A 21388-nucleotide genomic window follows, 5' to 3' on the forward strand; every position below is an offset into this window, starting at 1 on the left:
TGTCCTCGGCCCAACCATCTTCAGTTGCTTCATCAATGACCTTCCCTCCAACATAAGGTCAGAAATGGGGATGTTCGCTGATGACTGCACAGTGTTCAGTGCCATTCACAACTCCTCAGATAATGAAGCAGTCCGTGCCCGCATGCAACAAGATCTAGATGACGTTCAGGCTTGGGCGGATAACTGGCAGGTAACATTTGCGCCACACAAGTGCCAGGCAATGACTATCTCCAACAAGCGAGAGTCTAACCACCTCCCCTTGACATTCAACGGCATTACCATCGACGAATACCCCACCATCAACATCCTAGGGGGTCACCATTGACCAGAAATTGAACTGGACCAGCCACATAACTATTGTGGCAACAAGAGCAGGTCAGAGGCTAGGTATTCTGTGGAGAGTGTCTCGCCTCCAGACTCCCCAAAGCCCTTCCACCATCTACAAGGCACAAGTAAGGAGTATGATGGAATACTCTCCACTTGCCTGGATGAGTGTCACTCCAACAACACGCAAGAAGCTCGACATCATCCAGGACAAAGCAGCCCACTTGATTGGCACCCCATCCACCACCTTAAACATTCACTCCCTCCACCACCGGCGTACCATGGCTGCCGTGTGTACCATCTACAAAATGCACTGCAGCAACTTGCCAAGGCTTCTTCGGCAGCACCTCCCAAACCCGCAACCTCTACCACCTAGAAGGACAAGGGCAGCAGGTGCATGGGAATATCACCACCTCCAAGTCACACATCATCCTGACTTGGAAGTATATCGCTGTCCTTCATTGGTCACTGGGTGAAAATCCTGGAACTCCCTCCCTAACAGCACTGTGGGAGTACCTTCACCACACGGACTGCAGCGGTTCAAGAAGTCAGCTCACCACCTTCTCAAGGGCAATTAGGGATGGGCAATAAATGCTGGCCTTGCCAGCGACGCCCACATCCCAGAAACGAATAATAAAAAAAAATTCTCATCCCCTTGTTCACATCCCTCCATGGCCTCACCCCTTCTTATCTCTGTAATCGCCTCCAGCATGCGAACTCTGCATTCCTCCAATTCTGGCCTCTTGTGCATTCCCGATTTCCTTCGCTCCTCCATTGGCAGCTGTGTTCAGCTGCCTAGGCCCCAGGTTCTGGAATCCCCTCTGCCTCTCTCTCTCCTTTACGACATTCTTAAAACCTACCTCTTTGACCAAGTTATAGGTCAGCTGTCCTAATATTTCCTTATGTGGCTCATTGTCAAATTCTGTCCGATAACGCTCCTGTGAAGCGCCTTTGGACGTTTTACTAAGTTAAAGGCACTATATAAATGCAAGTTGTTGTTCTAAATGATGAGAACAGGTTGCATAAACTTGGTTTGCATTCCCTTGTGTTTAGAAAGTTGAGGGGTGATCTAATCAAAGTCTCTATGTATCCTACATCGTTTCAGCCTGTTCTTGTCCCACGGAACTGATTTCTTTCTATCTTGACTCTTTTCCCCTTGTCCAGTCTCTTCCCACCTACATCCGCGACTCTGCCGATGCCCTCCGCCACTTTAACAGTTTCCAGTTTCCTGGCCCCAACCGCCTCCTTTTCACTATGGACGTACAATCCTTCTACACCTCCATCCCGCACCAGGGTGGCCTGAGAGCGCTCCGCTTCTTCCTTGAACAGAGGCCCGACCAGTCCCCATCCACCACCATCCTCCTCCTCCTGGCTGAAATTGTTCTCAGATTGAACAACTTCCCCTTTGACTCCACTCACTTCCTCCAAATTAAAGGTGTTGCTATGGGAACCCGCATGGGTCCTAGCTATGCCTGCCTTTTCGTGGGATATGTGGAACATTCTTTGTTCCAGTCTACTCGGGTCCTCTCCCTCACCTCTTTTTCCGTTACATTGATGACTATCAGTGCCGTTTCCTACTCTCGCCCTGAATTAGAAATTTTTATTCACTTTGCTTCCATTTTCCACCCTTCCCTCACCTTCACATGGTCCATCTCTGACTCTTCCCTTTCTCGACTTCTCGGTCTCCATTTCGGAGGACAGACTATTGAGAAACATTCACTATAAGCCCACTGACTCCCACAGCTACCTGAACTATACTTCCTTCCACCCTGCTTCCTACAAAGACTCTATTCCATTCTCCCAGTTTCTCAGTCTCCGACGCATCTGCTCGGACGATGCCACCTTCCATACTAGTGCTTCCAATATGTCTTCCTTTTTCCTCAACCAAGGATTCCCCTCGACTGTGGTTGACATGGCCCTCGACTGTGTCCGTTCTGTTTCCCGCACTTCTGCTCTCACCCCTTCCCCTCCCTCCCAGATCCACAATAGGGCTCCCCTTGTCCTCACCTTTCACCTCACCAACCTCCACATTCAACGTATCATCCGCCGCCATTTCCGCCAACTCCAGCGTGATCCTACCATCAATCACATCTTCCCCTTTCAGCATTCCGAAGGGACGGCACCCTCAGCGACACCCTGGTCCACTCTTCAATCACCCCCAACATCCCTTCCCACGGCACCTTCTCGTGCAAGTGCAGGAGATGCAACATCTGCCCTTTTAGCTCTTCCCTTCCCACTGTCCAGGGCCCCCAAACACTCCTTCGAGGTGAAACAGCAATTTACTTATACTTCTTGCAATTTAGTATACTGTATTCACGGCGCGGTCTCCTCTACATTGGGGAAACCAAATGCAGATTGGGTGACCGCTTTGCGGAACACCTCCGTTCAGTCTGTAAGCGTGACCCCCGAGCTGCCGGTCGCCCGTCACTTTAATTCTCTGCTCTGCTTCCACTCTGACCTCTCCGTCCTCGGCCTCTAGCACTGTTCCAACGAAGCTCAACGTAAGCTCAAGGAACAGCAGCTCATCTTTCAATTAGGCACTTTATAGCCTTCTGGACTCAACATCGAGTTCAACAATTTCGGACTGTAGCCTCTGCCCCCATTTTTTTTTTTTTCCCCGCATGGCAGTTGTTGATGATTCTGCCATTCCCATTTACACCGCATCTAGACTCATCTTTTGTTTCTGAACTTGTCCCATTACCATCTCCTTTTGCCTTGCACGATCATCCCTTTTGTCTTTTAATCTCTCCTGCCTTCCACCCTATCACAGACCTTCCCTTTTGTTCTTTCCTCCCCTCCCACCTTTCCCTGCACTTGCTTAAAAATCTGTTCCATCTCTAACTTTTTACAGTTCTGACAAAGGGTCATCGACCTGAAACGTTAACTCTGTTTCTCTCTCCAGATGCTGCCTGACCTGCTGAGCATTTCCAGCATTTTCTGTTTTTATTATTCTACCAAATCCCTTTATCATTTTAATGGGGGAAATCCAGAACAAGGGAGCATAATCTTAAAATTAGAGCTAGTCCATTTAGGAGTGAAATCAGGAAGCATTTTTTCCACACAAATGGTCGTGGAAATCTGCAACTCCCTCCCCCAAAAGGCTGTGGATACTGGGTCAATTGAAATTTTCAAGACCGAGATATACATCGATAGATTTTTGTTGGGTAAGGGTATCAAGAGATATGGGACAAAGGCGGGTAAATGGAGTCGAGGTACAGATCAGCCATTATCTAATTGAATGATGGAACAGGCTCGAGGGGCTGAATGACTTACTCCTGTTCCTATGCCCTGGGATGTAAATATTGACCAGAATGAAATATGAAGTCCTTTCAGTTTGCTGGAAAATAAATAACAATAATTGACCTTAACCCTGTGTGTGTAAAATGGCCGATTAAAGATGAACAAACTTAGTGAAGATACTAGTATATTTTAGTCACATGCCCAGTATCTATTGGTTTTTCCTTCATCATTCCCTTTAAATCCTAACCTTGTATGTGAAAGGCAGTCCTCAGGTTCATTTTTAAACATCAATGCAATCAAGGACATCTACAATTCTTTGGTTATTTGCTATCTTGAACTCATCCTCCACCTTACCCCCTCCAAAAACAATCCATCAGAAGTCTAACAGCTACCTTTGTAGCCCTTTTTCATGCATATATTTACAGAACCCTCATTTAAAAAAAAAAGTTACTGCAATCCTAATCTCATTATCTCAGCTCTCCTAATCCATTTATTTTCTTCATCTTTTCGCTATACTCATTCCGGTCTTTAAATCATATCTGTAGTTTTAAATAATGCAACCCTTTTTATCCCTCATCACCCGTATTAGTCCTTTTATTGCCTACGTTTGTTTCCTTCCTACCTCTACTGCACTTTCTACCTAATGGAATATGCTCATTTTGTAGCCTCCTGTTTATGTCTCTTGCCTTGAGCATGTAGAATTATCCCGTGTGTTGGAGTCACTACATTTTCACTTGGTATAATTCAGATTCATTAGTAGGACTGATTAATTTCTAGTAATTTTGCAGTGAATATTTATCAAAGTGCCACATTACCAACGTTTCAAGACTGTAAGATTTAAATAATGCAATCTAGCAATACATTTTAAAGCTTGAGTTGAAAGTAGAGATGCCATATTTAATGAATTAACATATCAACCTACTTGGTTTTACAGCCATCAAACATGCCAGTGTTTATGAAGTATGGGCAAACGAGGGTAGTCTTGACACCATTTTTTCCTGAAACTAGCATTTCTAGTGCAACAGACTCAGCAAAACCAATCGCTGCAAACTTGCTTGAACAGTAATCTGTAAGAGAAGAAAGACACCCATTGTTCACCAAAGTTGCGAAGGAAGCAGTTCCAGTAGGACAGAAGTCAGTTGTGTTTAGAATAATAGGACAGTTTAAAGAAATGTAAATGGATTAACATTTAGTTTCTGTGATTGAAATAGGTCCAGCACAATGCAGCATAAAAAGTGTGACTACTTCATATATGTATAATAATAATGCATGCGTGCTTTTACTGTTTACTCACTCCCCATCTGTTCCCCAGAGTTCAATACCTCGGAGATAAATCGGATTATGATTACAGTATCCTCATGTTAAGCAGATATGAGAAATTCCTGCATACAACAAGCATCATTCATTTTATGGTTTCAGAATTTTAAAAAGTGTGAAGTTTCAAATTACTAACACACATAGCAGTGATATTCAATATATTAGAATTTTTTGACATGCAAATCACATGTATTTCAATCTCCTCCCTTTCTCCCTTAAGCAGTGTTGTTACTTTGTACTCACACCTTCAGCAACCTGTGCAACTTGATTGGAGCCATGTAATCCATTTTCACTGACTAACAATTAACATCTGAATTTAGGTTCCAACAGGACCAGTATATGCAATACATGGTGCTGGGCCACTTCCAAATATGCTGCATCAAGGAAGTTAGAGAATTCTAAATATTCTTGAGAGTAGAGCAATGAATAAAAGTGAGATCCATTAAAAAGGAAAACAGTCAGGTGCCAACATTTGTATGTTTCTTTTTTGTGGACTATATTATTGAAGCAACAAAAGTGAAAATTAAAATGATTAATTCATTAAAATGTCAGTAGAAAAATTAGCAAGTAATTACATAGAATTTACAGCACAGAAACAGGCCATTTGCCCCTACTGATCTATGCTGGTTGTTTATGCTCCACACAAGCCTCCTCCCACTGCACTTTAACTTGCCCCATCAAGAGTGGTCTGCACAGAGTGATCTTAAACAAAGTGCACTTAAAACAGAGTGTTAAAGTTGGGAATTTGGAGAGAGTGGGAATTTAGAGCAGAGGGGGAAAGAAGTGCTGCTTTTTGTGGCTCCAATACACGTAGTGCTTTGTGTTCCATGTAAATAATTAATTTAATCTACCTTTAACTTAAACTAGATCTAGTAATTAGTTAAAAAAATAAACTATAAGCTAAGTTAATTAAATAAATAAAATGTAATTAAATAAATAAAACAAGGTTATATAGGGATGGCAGTGCAGGTGGTATGCTGCAACTGCAGCATGTGGAGTTTTTGGTGAGCATTACGATCCTGGACGACCATGTCTGCAACAAGGAACTTCAGCCCAGAGTTAAAGTTCCTCGAGATACAGGCACTGCGGGGCATCAGGAGGGGGGAGAATTACCTGGATACTTTGATCCAAGAGACAGTCGCACCCCTTAGGTTAGGTAGTAGTCCAGGTCTGGCTAGTGGTCAGGGACAGGAGGGTGCAACTGTAACTCAGGCAGGTAAGAGGACCCCAAGTACAGTGCTGGAGGAACCTTGGCTTTTGCCCTTACCCAACAGGTACAAGGTTCTTGCTGCCTGTGTGGATGAGGACAAAGTCTGCCAGGTGGATGAACAAACTGACCACAGCAACATTGTACAGGAAGCCATTCAAGTGTGGGGGGGGGGGGGGGGGGAAGGGAAGTGTAAAAGGAATATGGTAGTGGTAGGGGACAGTATAGTCAGGGGGATAGATACTATTCTCTTCAGCTGCGACCAGGAGTTCTGAAGGCCTGCCAGGGTTAAAAACATCTCCTTGTGGCTGGAGAAGAACTTGGAATGGGAGGGGGAGGATCCAGTTGTCGTGATCCACGTAGGAACCAGTGACATAGGTAGAACTAGGAATGAGGTCTGACGAGAGAGTTTGAGGAGCTAAGTCGAAATTAAAAAGCAGAACCTCAAAGGTAATAATCTTTGGATTATTACCTCAGCCACGTGCAAACTGGCATAGGGACAAGAAGATCAGAGAGTTAAATGTGTGGCTGAGAGAGTGGTGTAGAAGAAAGGGTTTGGATTCATGGGGCACTGCCGCCAGTACTGGGGAAAAAGGGAGCTGTTCCGTTTGGACGGGCTCCACTTAAACTGGGCTGGGGCCAGTGTCCTGGCAAATTGAATAATTGGGCTGTAGATGGGGCTTTACACTAAAAGGGTGTTTGGGGGGGGAAGGTGAAATTTAGAAATATGAAGAGAAAAGTCAAGGCAATGGAGCTGTGTAGCGAGTTGGGTAAAGATAAGCAGAGTGTGACAGGAAGGGACAGAGAGTTTAACAATAATAGTGCATCGGCGAATAAGGTGAAAGCAGGGAATAATGGTAAAAAGTTCAAATTAAAGGCTCTTTATCTGAACGCACAAAGCATTCATAACAAGGTAGATGAATGAGTGGCACAAATAGAGATAAATGAGTCTAATAGACATTACAGAGACGTGGTTGCAAGGTGATCAAGGTTGGGAACTAAATATTCCAGCGTACTTGACGTTTTGAAAAGATAGGCAGAATGGAAAAGGAGGCAGGGGTAGCCCTGATAATAAAAGATGACATAAGGATAGTAGTGATAAAGGATCTTGGCTTGGAAGATCAGGAAGTAGAATCAGTATGGGTGGAGATAAGAAATAACAAGGAATAGTTTATAGGCCCCCGAATAGTAGCTATACCGTTGGACAGAGTATTAACCAAGAAATAGCTTGTAACAAAGGTAATGCAATAATCATGGGGACTTTATTCTTCATATAGACTGGGCAAATCAAATTGGCAAAAGTTCATGGAATGCATTCGAGACAGATTCCTAGAACAATACGTTGTGGAACCAACCAGGGAACAGGCTATTTTGGATCATGTATTGTGTAATGAGACAGGGTTAGTAATCTCATAGTAAAGGATTGTCTGGGGAAGTGTGATCATATACGATAGAATTTCACATTGAGATTGAGAGCGACATACTTAAATCTGAAACTAGAGTCTTAAACTTAAACAAAGCCAATTACATCGGTATGAGGGGCGAGTTAGATTGGGAAATTGGATTAAAAGGCATGGCGGTAGATACGTAGTGGCAAACATTTAAAGAAACATTACAAAATTCTCAACGAAAATACATTCCATTGAGAAATAAATACTCCACGGGAAAAGTGATCCATCTGTGGCTAACTAAAGAAGTCATCGACCCGAAACGTTAACTCTGTTTCTCTCTCCACAGATACTGCCTGACCTGCTGAATATTTCCAGTATTTCCTGTTTTTATTAAAGAAGTTAAGGATGTTAGATAGTTGTGGAACCAACCAGGGAACAGGCTATCTTAGATCTGGTACTGTGTAATGAGACAGAATTAATTAATGATCTCATACTAAAGGATCCTCTAGGAAAGAGTGATCATAGCATGAATTAATTTCAAATTCAGTTTGAGGGTGAGAAAGTTAGGTCTCAAACCAGTGTCCTGAACATAAATAAAGGCAATTACAAAGGTATGAAGGCAGAGTTGGCTAAAGTTGACTGGGAAAATAGATTAAAGGGTAAGACAGTAGATAAGCAGTGGCAGACATTTAAGGAGATATTTCATATCTCTCAGCAAAGATATATTCCAGTGAGAAGGAAGGACTCGAAGAGAAGGATGAACCATCCATGGCTAACTAAGGAAGTAAAGGATGGTATCAAATTGAAAACAAAGGCATACAATGTTGTGAAGATTAGTGGTAGGCCAGACGATTGGGACATTTTTACAAACCAGCAAAGGATGACTAAAAAAGTAATAAGAGAGAAGATAAATTGAGAGAGTAAACTAGCAAGAAATATAAAAACAGACAGTAAGAGCTTCCACGGGTACATAACAAGGAAGAGAGTAGCTAAAACAAATGTTGGTCCCTTAAAGGATGAGACTGGGGAATTAATAATGGGAAACAGGGAAATGGCAGAGACTTTGAACAAATATTTTGTATCAGTCTTCACGGTAGAAGACACTAAAAGCATCCCAATAATAGATAATCAAGGGGCTATAGGGAGGGGGAAATGTAGTGTATGTAACCTGTACCACCTTAAGAGGATACCTTAAGGTGATGGGCTACTTTTTGATGGCTCCTGTACATTGTAGTACCGGTGGTGACCACACCGGTATATAAACCCTGCGGAGCAAAGTGTATCCCAGTTCAGCCCTGACCCTCAATCACTAAAGACCTGTTTACTTACTTCTGTAGTCTGTGTCCTGTTATTCAGTATAACTGCAATTGAAACCACAGACTCAACAGTGGCGACGAGTCTGATCTTACCTTGTGGCAGTTTTGCATCAAAGGAAGCTTCGTCCTCAGAAACGGGCGTCGGAAAAGGGCATCCACCCTCAACATCCTGCATCGCACGGGAGGCCGTCGGAAACCCGGGTTGGTTTACTGACCACGAAGTCAAGCATCAGTGAGCATCCCTTCTACGACAGCAGCGGGTAAGCCCGATCGAGCGGCACGGGGGGGGGGGGGAAAGTCGGCCGAGTTGTCAGTGGGAGAAGGGGAGGGAAAACGCCGAAAAGGGCAGAGAACACGACCGCAGCCGGTGTCAGGGGCCGGACTGCAATCGGGCAGAGACGCGCAGCAGCCAGAAAAGCGTTTATGGCCACAAGGACCGCAGGAGCCACGGGGGGAACAAGAGCAGCAACGTAGGGGAAAATAAAGGACCGCTGGGAGGCATGGACGGCAACAGCGCGGAAATCACCATTTTGAGTCGGCGGGGGAAGACAAGCGCGGGAAAAGCCGGCAAGCGCGGGCAAAGCCGCCATCTTGGAAAAAAAAAATAAATAAAATAATATCCAAAGGGGAAGGAGAAACTCAGCAAGGATGCCAAAAACGGGTAACATCACTGCTTTTGATAACGATGTGGAGGATTGGGCCACTTATGTGGAACGCATTGAAGTTTACTGTACAACGAATGAGGTACCGGATGATAAGAAAGCACTAACCCTATTAAACTCAATGGGTGCGAAGACGTACGGGTTATTAAGGAACCTTGTAACACCAGACAAACCGGTAGGAAAGAGTTTCACGGATATTGTTACTATCCTGCAGGAGCATTTAAACCCCACACCGCTGCTGATAGCGGAACGATTTAAATTCTACAAAAGAATTCAACTGAAAGCAGAAAGCAACGCTGAATTCCTAACAGAACTGCGCAAGTTATCAAAGTACTGCCAGTTCGGAACAGGACTAGCAGATGCACTGAGAGATAAGTTTGTGTGTGGGCTCCTCAGGGAAGGAACCCAGAAGCGACTGCTAGAGGAAAAAGACCTTGCGCTGGACAAAGCTTTCAGCATTGCAGCATCCCACGAGGCAGCAGCACGGGGCGCTGCAGAGATACAGCAAAGGCCATTGGAATTCAGCACCAATGAAATGGCATTGGGCACAGTAAAGTGCTATCGTTGTGGAAGGACAACGCATGACCAGAACCAGTGCTGGTTCAAAGATAAAGAATGCAGGCAATGTGGCAAACTTGGTCACATAGCGAGAGTATGCCGGTCCGGGAAGAAGACCAGCAGCAAGAAGTCACCGCAGGAGAAGTACAAAAAAGTACACAAGGTGACAGAGAACAGTTCGGATGAACAGAAGACGGATTCAGACTCCAGCAGTAAGCAACTGGGTTGTCTGAAAATACATAATGCGGGTAACACAGCAGACCACCAAACTATCTGGGTCATGCTTTGGATTGCAGGAGTCCAAGTGAAGATGGAATTGGACACTGGGTCGGCATTAACGGTCATGAATAAGCATGATTACAAAAGGTTATTCTCGCACATTCCCCTGAGGGATACGGAGATTGTATTGAAAACATACACGGGGCAAATAGTATACCCCAAAGGAAAGATAAAAGTAAACGTGGTCTACAATGGTAAAGAAAGTCAGAAAATGGACTTGTATGTGTTACCTGATGGAGGTCCGCCACTACTGGGACAGGAATGGATCCGGAGAATAAATGTGGACTGGCATTCTATACAAGCACTGACTGTAGATGCCTGTAAGGAGGACGACGTCAAACCTAAACGACTGTCCAAAATCTTAGACGATGCTAAGGAGGTGTTCCAACAGGGACTTAGAACACTGAAAGGAATTACGGCAACCATCAAGGTTGAAGAACATGCAAACCCAAAATTTTTCAAAGCCAGACCGGTGCCTTATGCGATATGACCTGCTGTGGAAGCAGAGCTGGAAGGGCTAGAATGTTCAGGGGTACTGTCCAAGGTGGACTGGAGCGAATGGGCTACACCCATTGTTCCTGTCATGAAGCGTTCGTTGAGCAACAAGCCGGGGGAACCTGGGAAGGTTCGCATCTGTGGCGATTTCAAGATCACTGTTAATCCGGTTCTTCACACGGTGCAATATCCGCTTCCGCGGATTGAAGATATCTTCGCTTCGCTGTCTGGCGGGAAACACTTCACTAAGATAGACCTGGCGCAGGCGTACCTACAGATGGAAGTTGATGAAGCGTCACGTCAGTATCTCACGATCAACACGCATAAGGGCTTATATCGGTATAATAGACTGGTTTTTGGAGTGGCATCGGCTCCAGCAATTTGGCAAAGGGCCATGGAGCAGGTATTGCAGGGAATTCCAGGCACACAATGCTACCTGGATGACATCCTGATTACAGGAGATAACGATAAGGATCACCTCGCGAATTTGGAGCAGGTGCTCATCAGATTGAAAGAATATGGGCTCAGAGTTAATCGGCAGAAATGAGAGTTCTTTCAAAAGCGAATCTCGTACTGCGGCCACGTCATTGACCGGGAGGGGCTCCATAAGTCACCTGACAAGATCGAAGCTGTTGTAAAAGCTCCTGCACCGGAAAATGTATCCCAGTTGAGGTCGTTCCTCGGGTTGGTTAACTATTACAAGTTTCTTCCAAATTTATCCACGGTGTTACACCCGTTAAACACTCTTTTGCAAATGGGAATACCATGGAAGTGGAGCAATGATTGTAAGCGGGCTTTTCAAAAGAGCAAAGCACTGATCACCTCTAAGTGTTGGCTCACTTTAACCCAACGCTGCCTATTCGCTTAGCTTGGTGATGCTTCTCCATATGGTATCGGGGCAGTGCTCTCACATAAGTTTCCAGATGGCTCGGAAAGGCCAGTCGCTTTCGCATCCAGATCATTGACCTCCGCTGAGCGCAACTATGCTCAGATAGATAGGGAGGCTCTCAGCCTCGTGTGGGGAGTTAAGAAATTTAACCATTACCTGCAAGGCCAAATGTTTACGCTGCTGACAGATCACCAGCCGTTGGTTTCCATTTTCAACCCTAAGAAGGGTGTTCCGGTAATGACGGCGCAGAGGCTTCAGAGATGGTCCCTTTTCCTAGGGGCACATCAATATGATATTGAATTCAAAGGTACAAAGCAACATGGTAATGCTGATGGGCTGTCGCGCCTGCCACTACCTACAGCGGAAGAGGCACCGGCAGTTGACCTTGTCGAGATATTTCACTCAACCATCGAATGCTTACCAGTCACCAATGCGGGTATTGAGAGAGAGAGAGAGAGAGACCCGAAATGGTCTCGGGTCTACGACTTGACAGTGAAGGGATGGCCAGCACATGGCAAACCACTGTTACCAGCATTCTCAGCCAGACGAGAACAGCTGTCCGTATGTCAAGGAACATTGATGTATGGAACAAGGGTGATTATTCCTCCGAAATTAAGAGAGTTCTGAAAGAATTGCACGAAGGTCATCTGGGGGGGGGGGGGGGGGGGGGGGAAGAGTCAAGATGAAAAGCCTTGCTAGGGCTTATGTGGTGGCCAGGTATCGACAAACAAAGAGGATCTGACTAAAAGCTGCTCAGGGTGCCAAAAAGTTCAAAATGCACCTCCAATTGCACCGCTGCATCCGTGGGAATGGCCTTCAGCCCCATGGCAACGTGTGCATATCGACTTTGCAGGTCCATTCATGGATTCCATGTTTTTGATAGCAGTAGACGCACATTCTAAATGGCCAGAAGCGATTAAGATGTCGACCACTACCTCTGAGAAGACGATCGCAGTTCTAAGAACCATATTTGCAAGGAATGGGTTGCCGGAGCAAATATGTTCAGACAACGGACCACAGTTCGTGTCAGAAGAATTCCAGAAATTCATGAAAAAGAATGGGGTGAAACACTATACATCTGCCCCATATCATCCGGCTACAAATGGGTTGGCCGAGAGATTTGTACAAACATTCAAAAAGGCGATAAAGGCCATGAGTGAAGACCATATTCCACTACAACACAAGGTGGACAATTTCCTGATGGCGTATCGAAACGCCACGCATGCAGTGACAAATCAAAGCCCTGCCATAATGTTCTATAACAGAAGGTTGCGGTCCCGGTTGGATTTGTTAAAACCCAATGTGCGAAGGGAAGTCGAAAACAAGCAATTCCAGCATGTAAATAACAAGGCCACTCGTAGTTTCGAAATAGGACAACCAGTGTTGGCCAGGGACTATAGGGATGATAAATGGCAACCTGGAACAATTTGTGCACGACAAGGGCCCTTGATATACACGGTAGACGTTGGAGAGAACGTAATACGACGTCATGCTGACCAACTTGTGGAATCGAGAACAAGGGTCGACCCCATGTCTACGGCAGAGACACCAGTTGAAGAACTTATTGAGCCTGTAGCATCTACCTCAGACTCGAACGTACCTGATGATGTTCAATCCATAGGAGATCAAGTGGATGAGTCACCCCAGCAACGAGAACCAGAGACCCCTGAAAGGCGTTATCCGGCCCGGATCAGGAGGCCTCCTCAGAGACTGAATCTTTGAACAGTTTTGTGTGTAAATTGTATATATGTTATCCATGTAATGTTTAATTTGGGGTGTACACGGTTAAGCTAAAAGGGGAGGAATTGTAGTGTATGTAACCTGTACCACCTTAAGAGGATACCTTAAGGTGATGGACTACTTTTTGATGGCTCCTGTACATTGTAGTACCGGTGGTGACCACACCGGTATATAAACCCTGCGGAGCAAAGTGTATCCCAGTTCAGCCCTGACCCTCAATCACTAAAGACCTGTTTACTTACTTCTGTAGTCTGTGTCCTGTTATTCAGTATAACTGCAATTGAAACCACAGACTCAACAGGGAAGAACTTAAAACAATCACTATCACTAGAGGAAAAGTACTCAGTAAAATAATGGGACTAAAGGTGGACAAGTCCCCTGGGCTTGACGGCCTGCATCCTAGGGTCTTAAAAGAAGTGGCTGCAGAGATAGTGGATGCATTGGTTGCAATCTACCAAAATTCCCTGAATTCTGGAGAGGTCCCAGCAGATTAGAAAACCACAACTGTAATGCCCCTATTTAAGAAAGGAGGGAGACAGAAAGCAAGAAACTATAGACCAGTTAGTCTAACATCTGTCATTGGGAAAATGCTGGAGTCCATTATTAAAGTAGTAGTAGCAGGACATTTAGAAACTCATAATACAGTCAAACAGAGTCAGCATGGTTTTATGAAAGGGAAATCATGTTTGACAAATTTGCTAGAGTTCTTTGAGGATGTAACGAGCAGGGTGGATGAAGGGGAACCAGTAGATGTCGTGTATTTGGATTTCCAGAAGGCATTCGATAAGGCGCCACATAAAAGGTTACTGCACAAGGTAAGAGCTCACGGGGTTGGGGGTAATATATTAGCATGGATAGAGGATTGGCTAACTAACAGGAAAGAGAGTCAGGATAAATGGGTAATTTCCCAATTGGCAAACTGTAACTAGTGGGGTGCCACATGGATCAGTGCTGGGGCCTCAACTATTTATGACTTGGATGAAGAAACTGAGTGTAATGTAGCCAAATTTGATGATACAAAGATAGGTGGGAAAGCAAGTTGTGAAGAGGACACAAAGAATCTGCAAAGGGATATAGCTAGGCTAAGTGAGTGGGCAAAAATTTGGCAGATGGAGTATAATGTGGGAAAATGTGAGGTTATCCACTTTGGTAGGAAAAATAAAAAAGCAAATCATTATTTAAATGGAGAGAGATTACAAAATGCTGCAGTACAAAAGGGATCTGGGGTCCTTGTACATGAAACACAAAAAGTTAGCATGTAGGTACATCAAGTAATTAGGAAGGCAAATGGAATGTTGGCATTTATTGCTAGGGGGATGGAGTATAAAAGTAGGGAAGTCCTGCTACAACTGTACAGGGTATTGGCAAGACCACACCTGGAGTACTACTGACTGTTTTGGTCTCCTTATTTAAGGAGGGATATACTTGCATTGGAGGCAGTTCAGAGAAGGTTCAAGAGGTTGATTGCCGAGATGAAGGGGTTGTCTTATGAAGAAAGGTTGAGCAGGTTGGGCCTATACTCATTGGAGTTTAGAAGAATGAGAGGTGATCTTATTGAAACATAAGATGCTGAGGGGGCTTGACAAGGTAGATGCACAGAGAATGTTTCCCCTCGTGGAGGAAGCTAGAACTAGGGGGCATAGTTTCAGAATAAGGGGTCGCCCATTTAAAACGGAGATGAGGAGGAATTTCTTCTCTGAGGGTCGTGAATCTGTGGAATTCTCTACCCCAGAGAGCTGTGGAGGCTGGGTCATTGAATATATTTAAGGTGGAGATAGACAGATTTTTGAACGATGAGGGAATCGAGGGTTACGGGGAGTGGGCAGGGAAGTGGAGTTGAGGCCAAGATCAGATCAGCCATGATCTTATTGAATGGCAGAGCAGGCTTGAGGGGCCAAATGGCCTACTCCTGCTCCTATTTCTTACCTTATTAAGAGAGGCTTATAATGTCACAAAAAATAGTAGTAAGCCTGAGGATTGGGAGAGCTTTAGAAACCAGCAAAGGATGACCAAAAAAAAAGAGAAAATAGAATGAGAGTAAACTAGTAAGAAATCTAAAAATAGACTAAGATCTTTTACAAGTATGTAAAAAGGAAGAGAGCAGCAAAAGTAAGCATTGGTCCCTTAGAGGCTGAGACAGGAGAAATTATAATGGGGAATAAGGAAATGGCAGAGACTTTAAACAAATATTTTATATCTGTCTTCACAGTAGAAGACACAAAAAGCATACCAATAAATAGTCGGGAGCCAAGGGGCTAATAAGAGTGAGGAACTTAAAGTAATTAATATCAGTAGAGAAAAAGTACTTGAGAAACGAATGAGACTAAAAAACAAATCCCCTGGATCTGATGGCCTACATCCTAGGGTTCTAAAAGAGGTGGCTGCAGAGATAGTGGATGCATTGGTTGTGATCTTCCAAAACTCCTTAGATTCTAGAACAGTCCCAGCAGATAGGAAGGTAGCAAATATAACCCTGTTATTCAAGAAAGGAGAGAACACACAGGGAACTACAGGCCAGATAGCCTGACATAAGTCATCGGGAAAATGCTGGAATCCATTATTAAAGAAGTGGTAACAGAGCACTTAGAAAATCATAATATGATTAGGCAGAGTCAACATGGTTTTAGGAAAGGGAAATTGTTTTTGACAAATTTATTAGCATTTTTTGAGGATGTAACTAGCAGGGTAAAGGGGAACCTGTGGATGTAATATATTTGGATTTCCAAAAGGCATTCGATAAGGTGCCACATAAAAGGTTGTTATGCAAGATAAAGGTTCATGGGGTTGCACATAATATATTAGCATGGATAGCGGATTGGTTAATGGACAGAAAACAGAGAGTAAGGATAAACGGATCTTTTTCAGGTTAGCAGGCTGTAGCTAATGGGGTGCCGCAAGTATCAGTGTTTGGGCCTCAGCTATTTACAATCTATATTAATGACTTAGATGAAGGGACGGAGTGTAATGTATCCAGGTTTGCTGACGGTACAAAGTTAGGTAGGAAAGTAAGCTGTGAGGAGGACACAAAGAGCCTGCAAAGGGATATAGACAGGTTAAGTGAGTGGGCAATAGGTGGCAGATGGAGCATAATATGGGGAAATGTGAGATTGTTCACTTTAGTAGGAAGAATAGAAAAAACAATGTTTTTAAATGGTGAAGAACTATTAAACGTTGGTGTTCAGAGGGAATTGGGTGTCCTCATACAGGAAACAGAGTTAGCATGCAGGTACAACAAGCAATTAGGAGGACAAATGGCATGTTGGACTTTATTGCAAGGGTGTTGGCATACAACAGTAAGGAAGTCTTGCTACAATTGTACAGGGCTTTGGTGAGACCACACCTGGAGTACTGTGCAGTTTTGGTCTCCTTATCCGAGGATTTGTTAAGGGAAGGTCGTGTCTGACTAACTTGATTGAATTTTTTGAGGAGGTGACAAGGAGGGTCGATCAGGGTAGTGCGTTTGATGTAGTCTATATGGATTTTAGCAAGGCTTTTGATAACGTCCCACATGGCAGACTGGTCATGATAAAAGCTCATGGGAGCCAAGGTAAACTAGTTCTGCATAAAAATTGGCTGAAAAAGTTAGGGCTGGTGCATTCAGAAGTAAGTCAGTTTTTAAAGATGTGATAAGTGAAAATTACTGAACAACCTCTCTGGCCCTGAAAAATTAATTTTACAAATGTGAGTCTCATATTCTCAGAAGAAAATTAGTGCTGGCGATTTAAAAAAAATTAAATAAGATTTTTTTTTTACATTTTCTGACCGTCTCTTTATCTCTCTCCCTTAATCCCATCCGCACTTCCCAATGTTTATTTCGGTTTCTCTACAGCATTTAAATCTAAGTTATATTTCCTGGTTTAGATTCTGCATGTCTCGGTGAGAATTCTTCAATCTGATTGGCTGAAGAACCTTGTGGCTTCTTGCCCTATTCACAGACGCCACAGCCCTTGTACAGGGCGTCATGCTGGAAAAGCTGCCAGATTAGAGGAAATCTCCACTGACAAGCCCGCGAAAAGTCTGTGGACAGCTATCGGCAAGATGAGTGGCGAGCAAGGTTCCTTCGTCGCTAAGAGCAAAATCTGGGCCTGTGTGTTACATGGTATAATGCTCCTGTAATTATAAAAGTATAATATCTGCACTTCTGTAAGAAAAGCAAAAGGAGGAGTGTCACTCATTGATATTAAATACCTTGAAAATATGCACAAACTTAAATGTAGAAAACAGCAATTCAAAGCTTAAACATATCCTGCCTCAAAATACACCATGCTTGGTCTAAATATTATAAACACATAAAAATCTCCAGAAACCACAGAAGCTATTCTTACCTGCCAATCCGTTGACTGGAAACAGTCCTGCCGAACTGGCAATGCTAACCAGATGGCCATGGTTGCTGGCAACCATTGCAGGAAGGAATGCTTTATAGGTCTAAAAACAATTAACCCTTAGAATTACTAAATGGACTTTAACTGATGGTACATTGTTTTCACTTAAAACTACAAAGTATTATTAAAGGAGGAAGAGAACAAAATAAGACATTTTTGAAAATTGTATGGACAATCCATTGTTTTTTTAGTACATGTTGAGCGCCCAAAATCTGGAGTTCCGGAATCCATAAAAGGTTCCGGAATCCGGACACCCTGTTTCCGCCGCCAGCCGGGCCCAGGCATTTCCAGACTTGGGACGTGTTTCTGATGTCCAAAGTCCAGAAATGCCCGAGCCCAGGTTGCGATATTTCCGGACTTTGGACATCAGAAACACGTTCTGAAGTCCGGAAAAACACGAAAACCGGCTCAGCCTCGGTCCAGAGGTTGCCAGATTCGGGACGTTCAGCCTGTAAAACAAAATTTCCTAGATTGTTTACATTAATCGCTGTTAAATGAAGGAAACCAAAACCAGTGAATATAACAGGGGAGTAAAACAGTGTGAAGTACAGAATGGGTCAATGCATTATAGAAACCCACTAAAAACCATGTACAAAACTGAAAAACAGCAATTACAACACAGAGGCATTTTGTCTTGAGCTTTTAGCAAACAGTATCCAATATGTACATGTATTTATCCTACAATACACTGCAGGTAAAACAATGTAACATCTAAAATTGTTCATGGGCCAGTTTTATTACCATTTGTGCATTGATGCAAAACAGTTTTAAGATGCACAATAATGTAAAAGCAGTAGTATAACTCAGAATTCAGGCCAGTAATCTGAATTTTCAAAAGGCATTTGATAAGGTGCCACATAAGAGGGTGTTACACAAAATTAGGGCTCATGGGATTGGGGTTTAATATATTAGCATGGATTGAGGATTGGTTAATGGACAGAAAAGAGAGAGTAGGAATAAACAAGTCACTTTCAGGTTGGCAGGCTGTAACGTGTGGAGTGCTGCAAGGATCAGTGCTTGGGCCTCAGCTATTTACAATCTATATCAATGACTTAGATGAGGGGACCGAGTGGAATATATCCAATTTTGCTGATGATACAAAGCTAGATTGGAACGTAAGCTGTGAGGAAGATGCAAAGAGGCTGCAAAGGGATATAGACAGGTTAAGTGATTGGGCAAGGAGCATATGGAGTATAATGTGGGGAAATGTGAAAAAAAGAGATTTTTTTTTTTTATAAAAAGGTGAGAGACTAGTAAATGTTGGTATGAAGAGGGATTTGGGTGTTCTTGTACACAAATCACAGAAAGCTAACATGCAGGTACAGCAAATTAGGGCGGCACATGGTATGTTGGCCTTTACTGCAAGGGGGTTGGAGTACAAGATTAAGGAAGTCGCTGCAATTATATAGGGCTTTGGTGAGACCACACCTGGAGTATTGTGTACTGTTGTGGTCTCCTTACCTAAGGAAGGAAATACTTGGCTTAGAGGGGGTGCAACAAAGGTTCACTAGATTGATTCCTGGGATGAGAATGCTGTCCTATGAGGAGACATTGAGTAGAATGGGCCTATATTCTCTGGAGTTTAGAAGAATGAGAGGTGATCTCATTGAAACATATAAAATTCTTAAAGGGATTGACAGGGTAGATGCCGAGAGGCTGTTTCCTTGGCTGGAGAGTCGAGAATTGGGGGTCCATAGTCTCAGGATAAGGGGTAGGCCATTTAAGACTGAGATGAGGAGAAATGTCTTCATTCAGAGGGTTGTGAATCTTTGGAATTCTCTACCCCAGAGGGCTATGAATACTCAGTCATTGAGTTCAAGACTGAAATCAACAGATTTTTGGGCACTAAGGAAATCAAGGGATATGGGGATCGGGCGGGAATGTGGCGCTGATGTAGAAGATCAGCCATGATGTTATTGAATGGCAGAGCAGGCTCGAGTGGCCATATGGCCTACTCCTGCTCCCATTTCTTATGTGGACCAAGCTAAAAGTTGGACCACCTCCACCATGCTTGGGACTTTGCATCTTCTACACAGGCCTACACTGTGCCATCTTCAGAAAAAAGGATGGGTTTTCCTCTTCATTGCATCTGGGGAATGCTCTCGAGGCCCAATTAGAAAAATCTACCAACATTTGATAATTTTGTGTCAGAAGGTCATAGGTTTAAGCCAGGATATCAGCACATAATCTCGGGGGTTTATACCATTTTAGCGGTTTGGGAGCCTGCCTCTTGTATGAACAGAATCCTACTAATGCATGATGGGAACCTCTATACATGTTCAGACTGTACCTGAAGCTAAGAGAGATAGCTCTAGGCCAAAGTATGAACTTCAAGCCCAGACTTTGGAGGCAGAAACCTTCAAGAAAAATATTAATTAAGCTACTCAGACGTAAAATAAAAATTTAATCGGTAAACTTAATCATATTATTGTGCAGACATAATTTTATATTGCAAACCTTGTTTGATTCATTAGAAATTTTGAGAAAATAGTAGCTTTGAAAAAGTAGTCTTTAAAAAAAAAAAGAGCCATTGAGCAGGAGACTCGAGTGGGGAGCCCAGATCTCTGCACCCACCCCCACCCGCCAAAACCCCTCTCCTTGGCACTTTCTTCACCAATTATTAGCATCATCATCATGGTGGGGGAGAAAGAAGCAAGGCTGAGGTAGTCAAAGATAATAATTGTTACCTGACCATACACGTTGCATGTTAGGAAGTTTCTAAGAATGAATACAAATAAGCCATCAGCCTATGACTGGTAACATGAAAGGCTTGCGTGAGCTGCAGGAGCCAATGAGCTGGAAGTGGCGGACGTTGTTTTAATGGATCGGGGTGGGGGGGGGGGGGGGGGGGTGTTAACTTCTTCGATTAATGAGCATTAAAAAAAATTAATTGCCAAAAAAATTAGCGTGTTAACTGCAGAATTTAAACTGTGATTAATTCACAGCCCTTAAAATTATGAAAAGTCTAGACAAATTGGATCCAAGTATGCTTTTCTGCGGTGTACAGAATTTAAGCACATTGAACAGATTACTGGCATGGGTGGTGGAACAAGAAACCTTAATGGGTTTCAAGAAGGCACTCGACAAGATTGTCAACAAATGGAATTCAGCATTACTGGGAATGTAGCAAGTGAATAATGTGGATAGGTGGGCTAAATGTCTTCAGCCTGAAACGGTTACTATGGTCGTGATTTCGCCGACCGAGGCAGGTCTGGGGCAGCCGGGGTCGGTAGCACGGTCCCAGCCCGCTGCCTACTGCAGCCCGCACTCTCCAAGTGATTTTACATTAATAGGGCTTGTTAAGCCTGTCCTGCAAAGTTCCCGTCCAATTAAAAGGAAGCAGATCGGATGACTTCATTTGATGACGCGTCATCAGCCGGTTTCCTTAAAGGGGCCATGTCCAAATTGATCTTGACAGTTCTGCTGTCAGTGTTCTACAGCACTGTGGTGCTGCAAACACTGATAAGCACTTTACAAAGGTGCGCGGCTGCACCCAGGCTCTCCCTTGACTCCCTCCATATGGAGGGAGTCACAGCACGCAGGGAGGTTCTCTTTCCTTCCAATGGGCGAAAGACACCTCCCCAGACC

At 43.8% G+C, this 21388-nt stretch overlaps 1 protein-coding gene across 2 annotated transcripts in view; it reads right to left on the reverse strand.

The window, feature by feature from the left end:
* The window catches only part of sdr16c5b (short chain dehydrogenase/reductase family 16C, member 5b), a 57264-nt gene that overhangs the window by 24957 nt on the left and 10919 nt on the right, over positions 1–21388 (reverse strand). For both annotated transcript variants that reach the window (XR_015079007.1, XM_085992975.1), the window contains exons 3-4: positions 17744–17843; positions 4487–4631 (exon numbers count right to left, since the gene is read on the reverse strand). Coding sequence is in view for 1 of the 2 variants with exons in the window: in XM_085992975.1 (XP_085849101.1) it covers positions 4487–4631; positions 17744–17843 (245 nt within the window). In the remaining variant the exon portion in view is untranslated. The remainder of the gene's footprint in view (positions 1–4486; positions 4632–17743; positions 17844–21388) is intronic.

Source organism: Somniosus microcephalus, chromosome 7 (genome assembly GCF_052327205.1).
Source record: "Somniosus microcephalus isolate GS21.2 chromosome 7, FLI_Smic_1.0, whole genome shotgun sequence".
Taxonomy (NCBI): domain Eukaryota; kingdom Metazoa; phylum Chordata; class Chondrichthyes; order Squaliformes; family Somniosidae; genus Somniosus; species Somniosus microcephalus.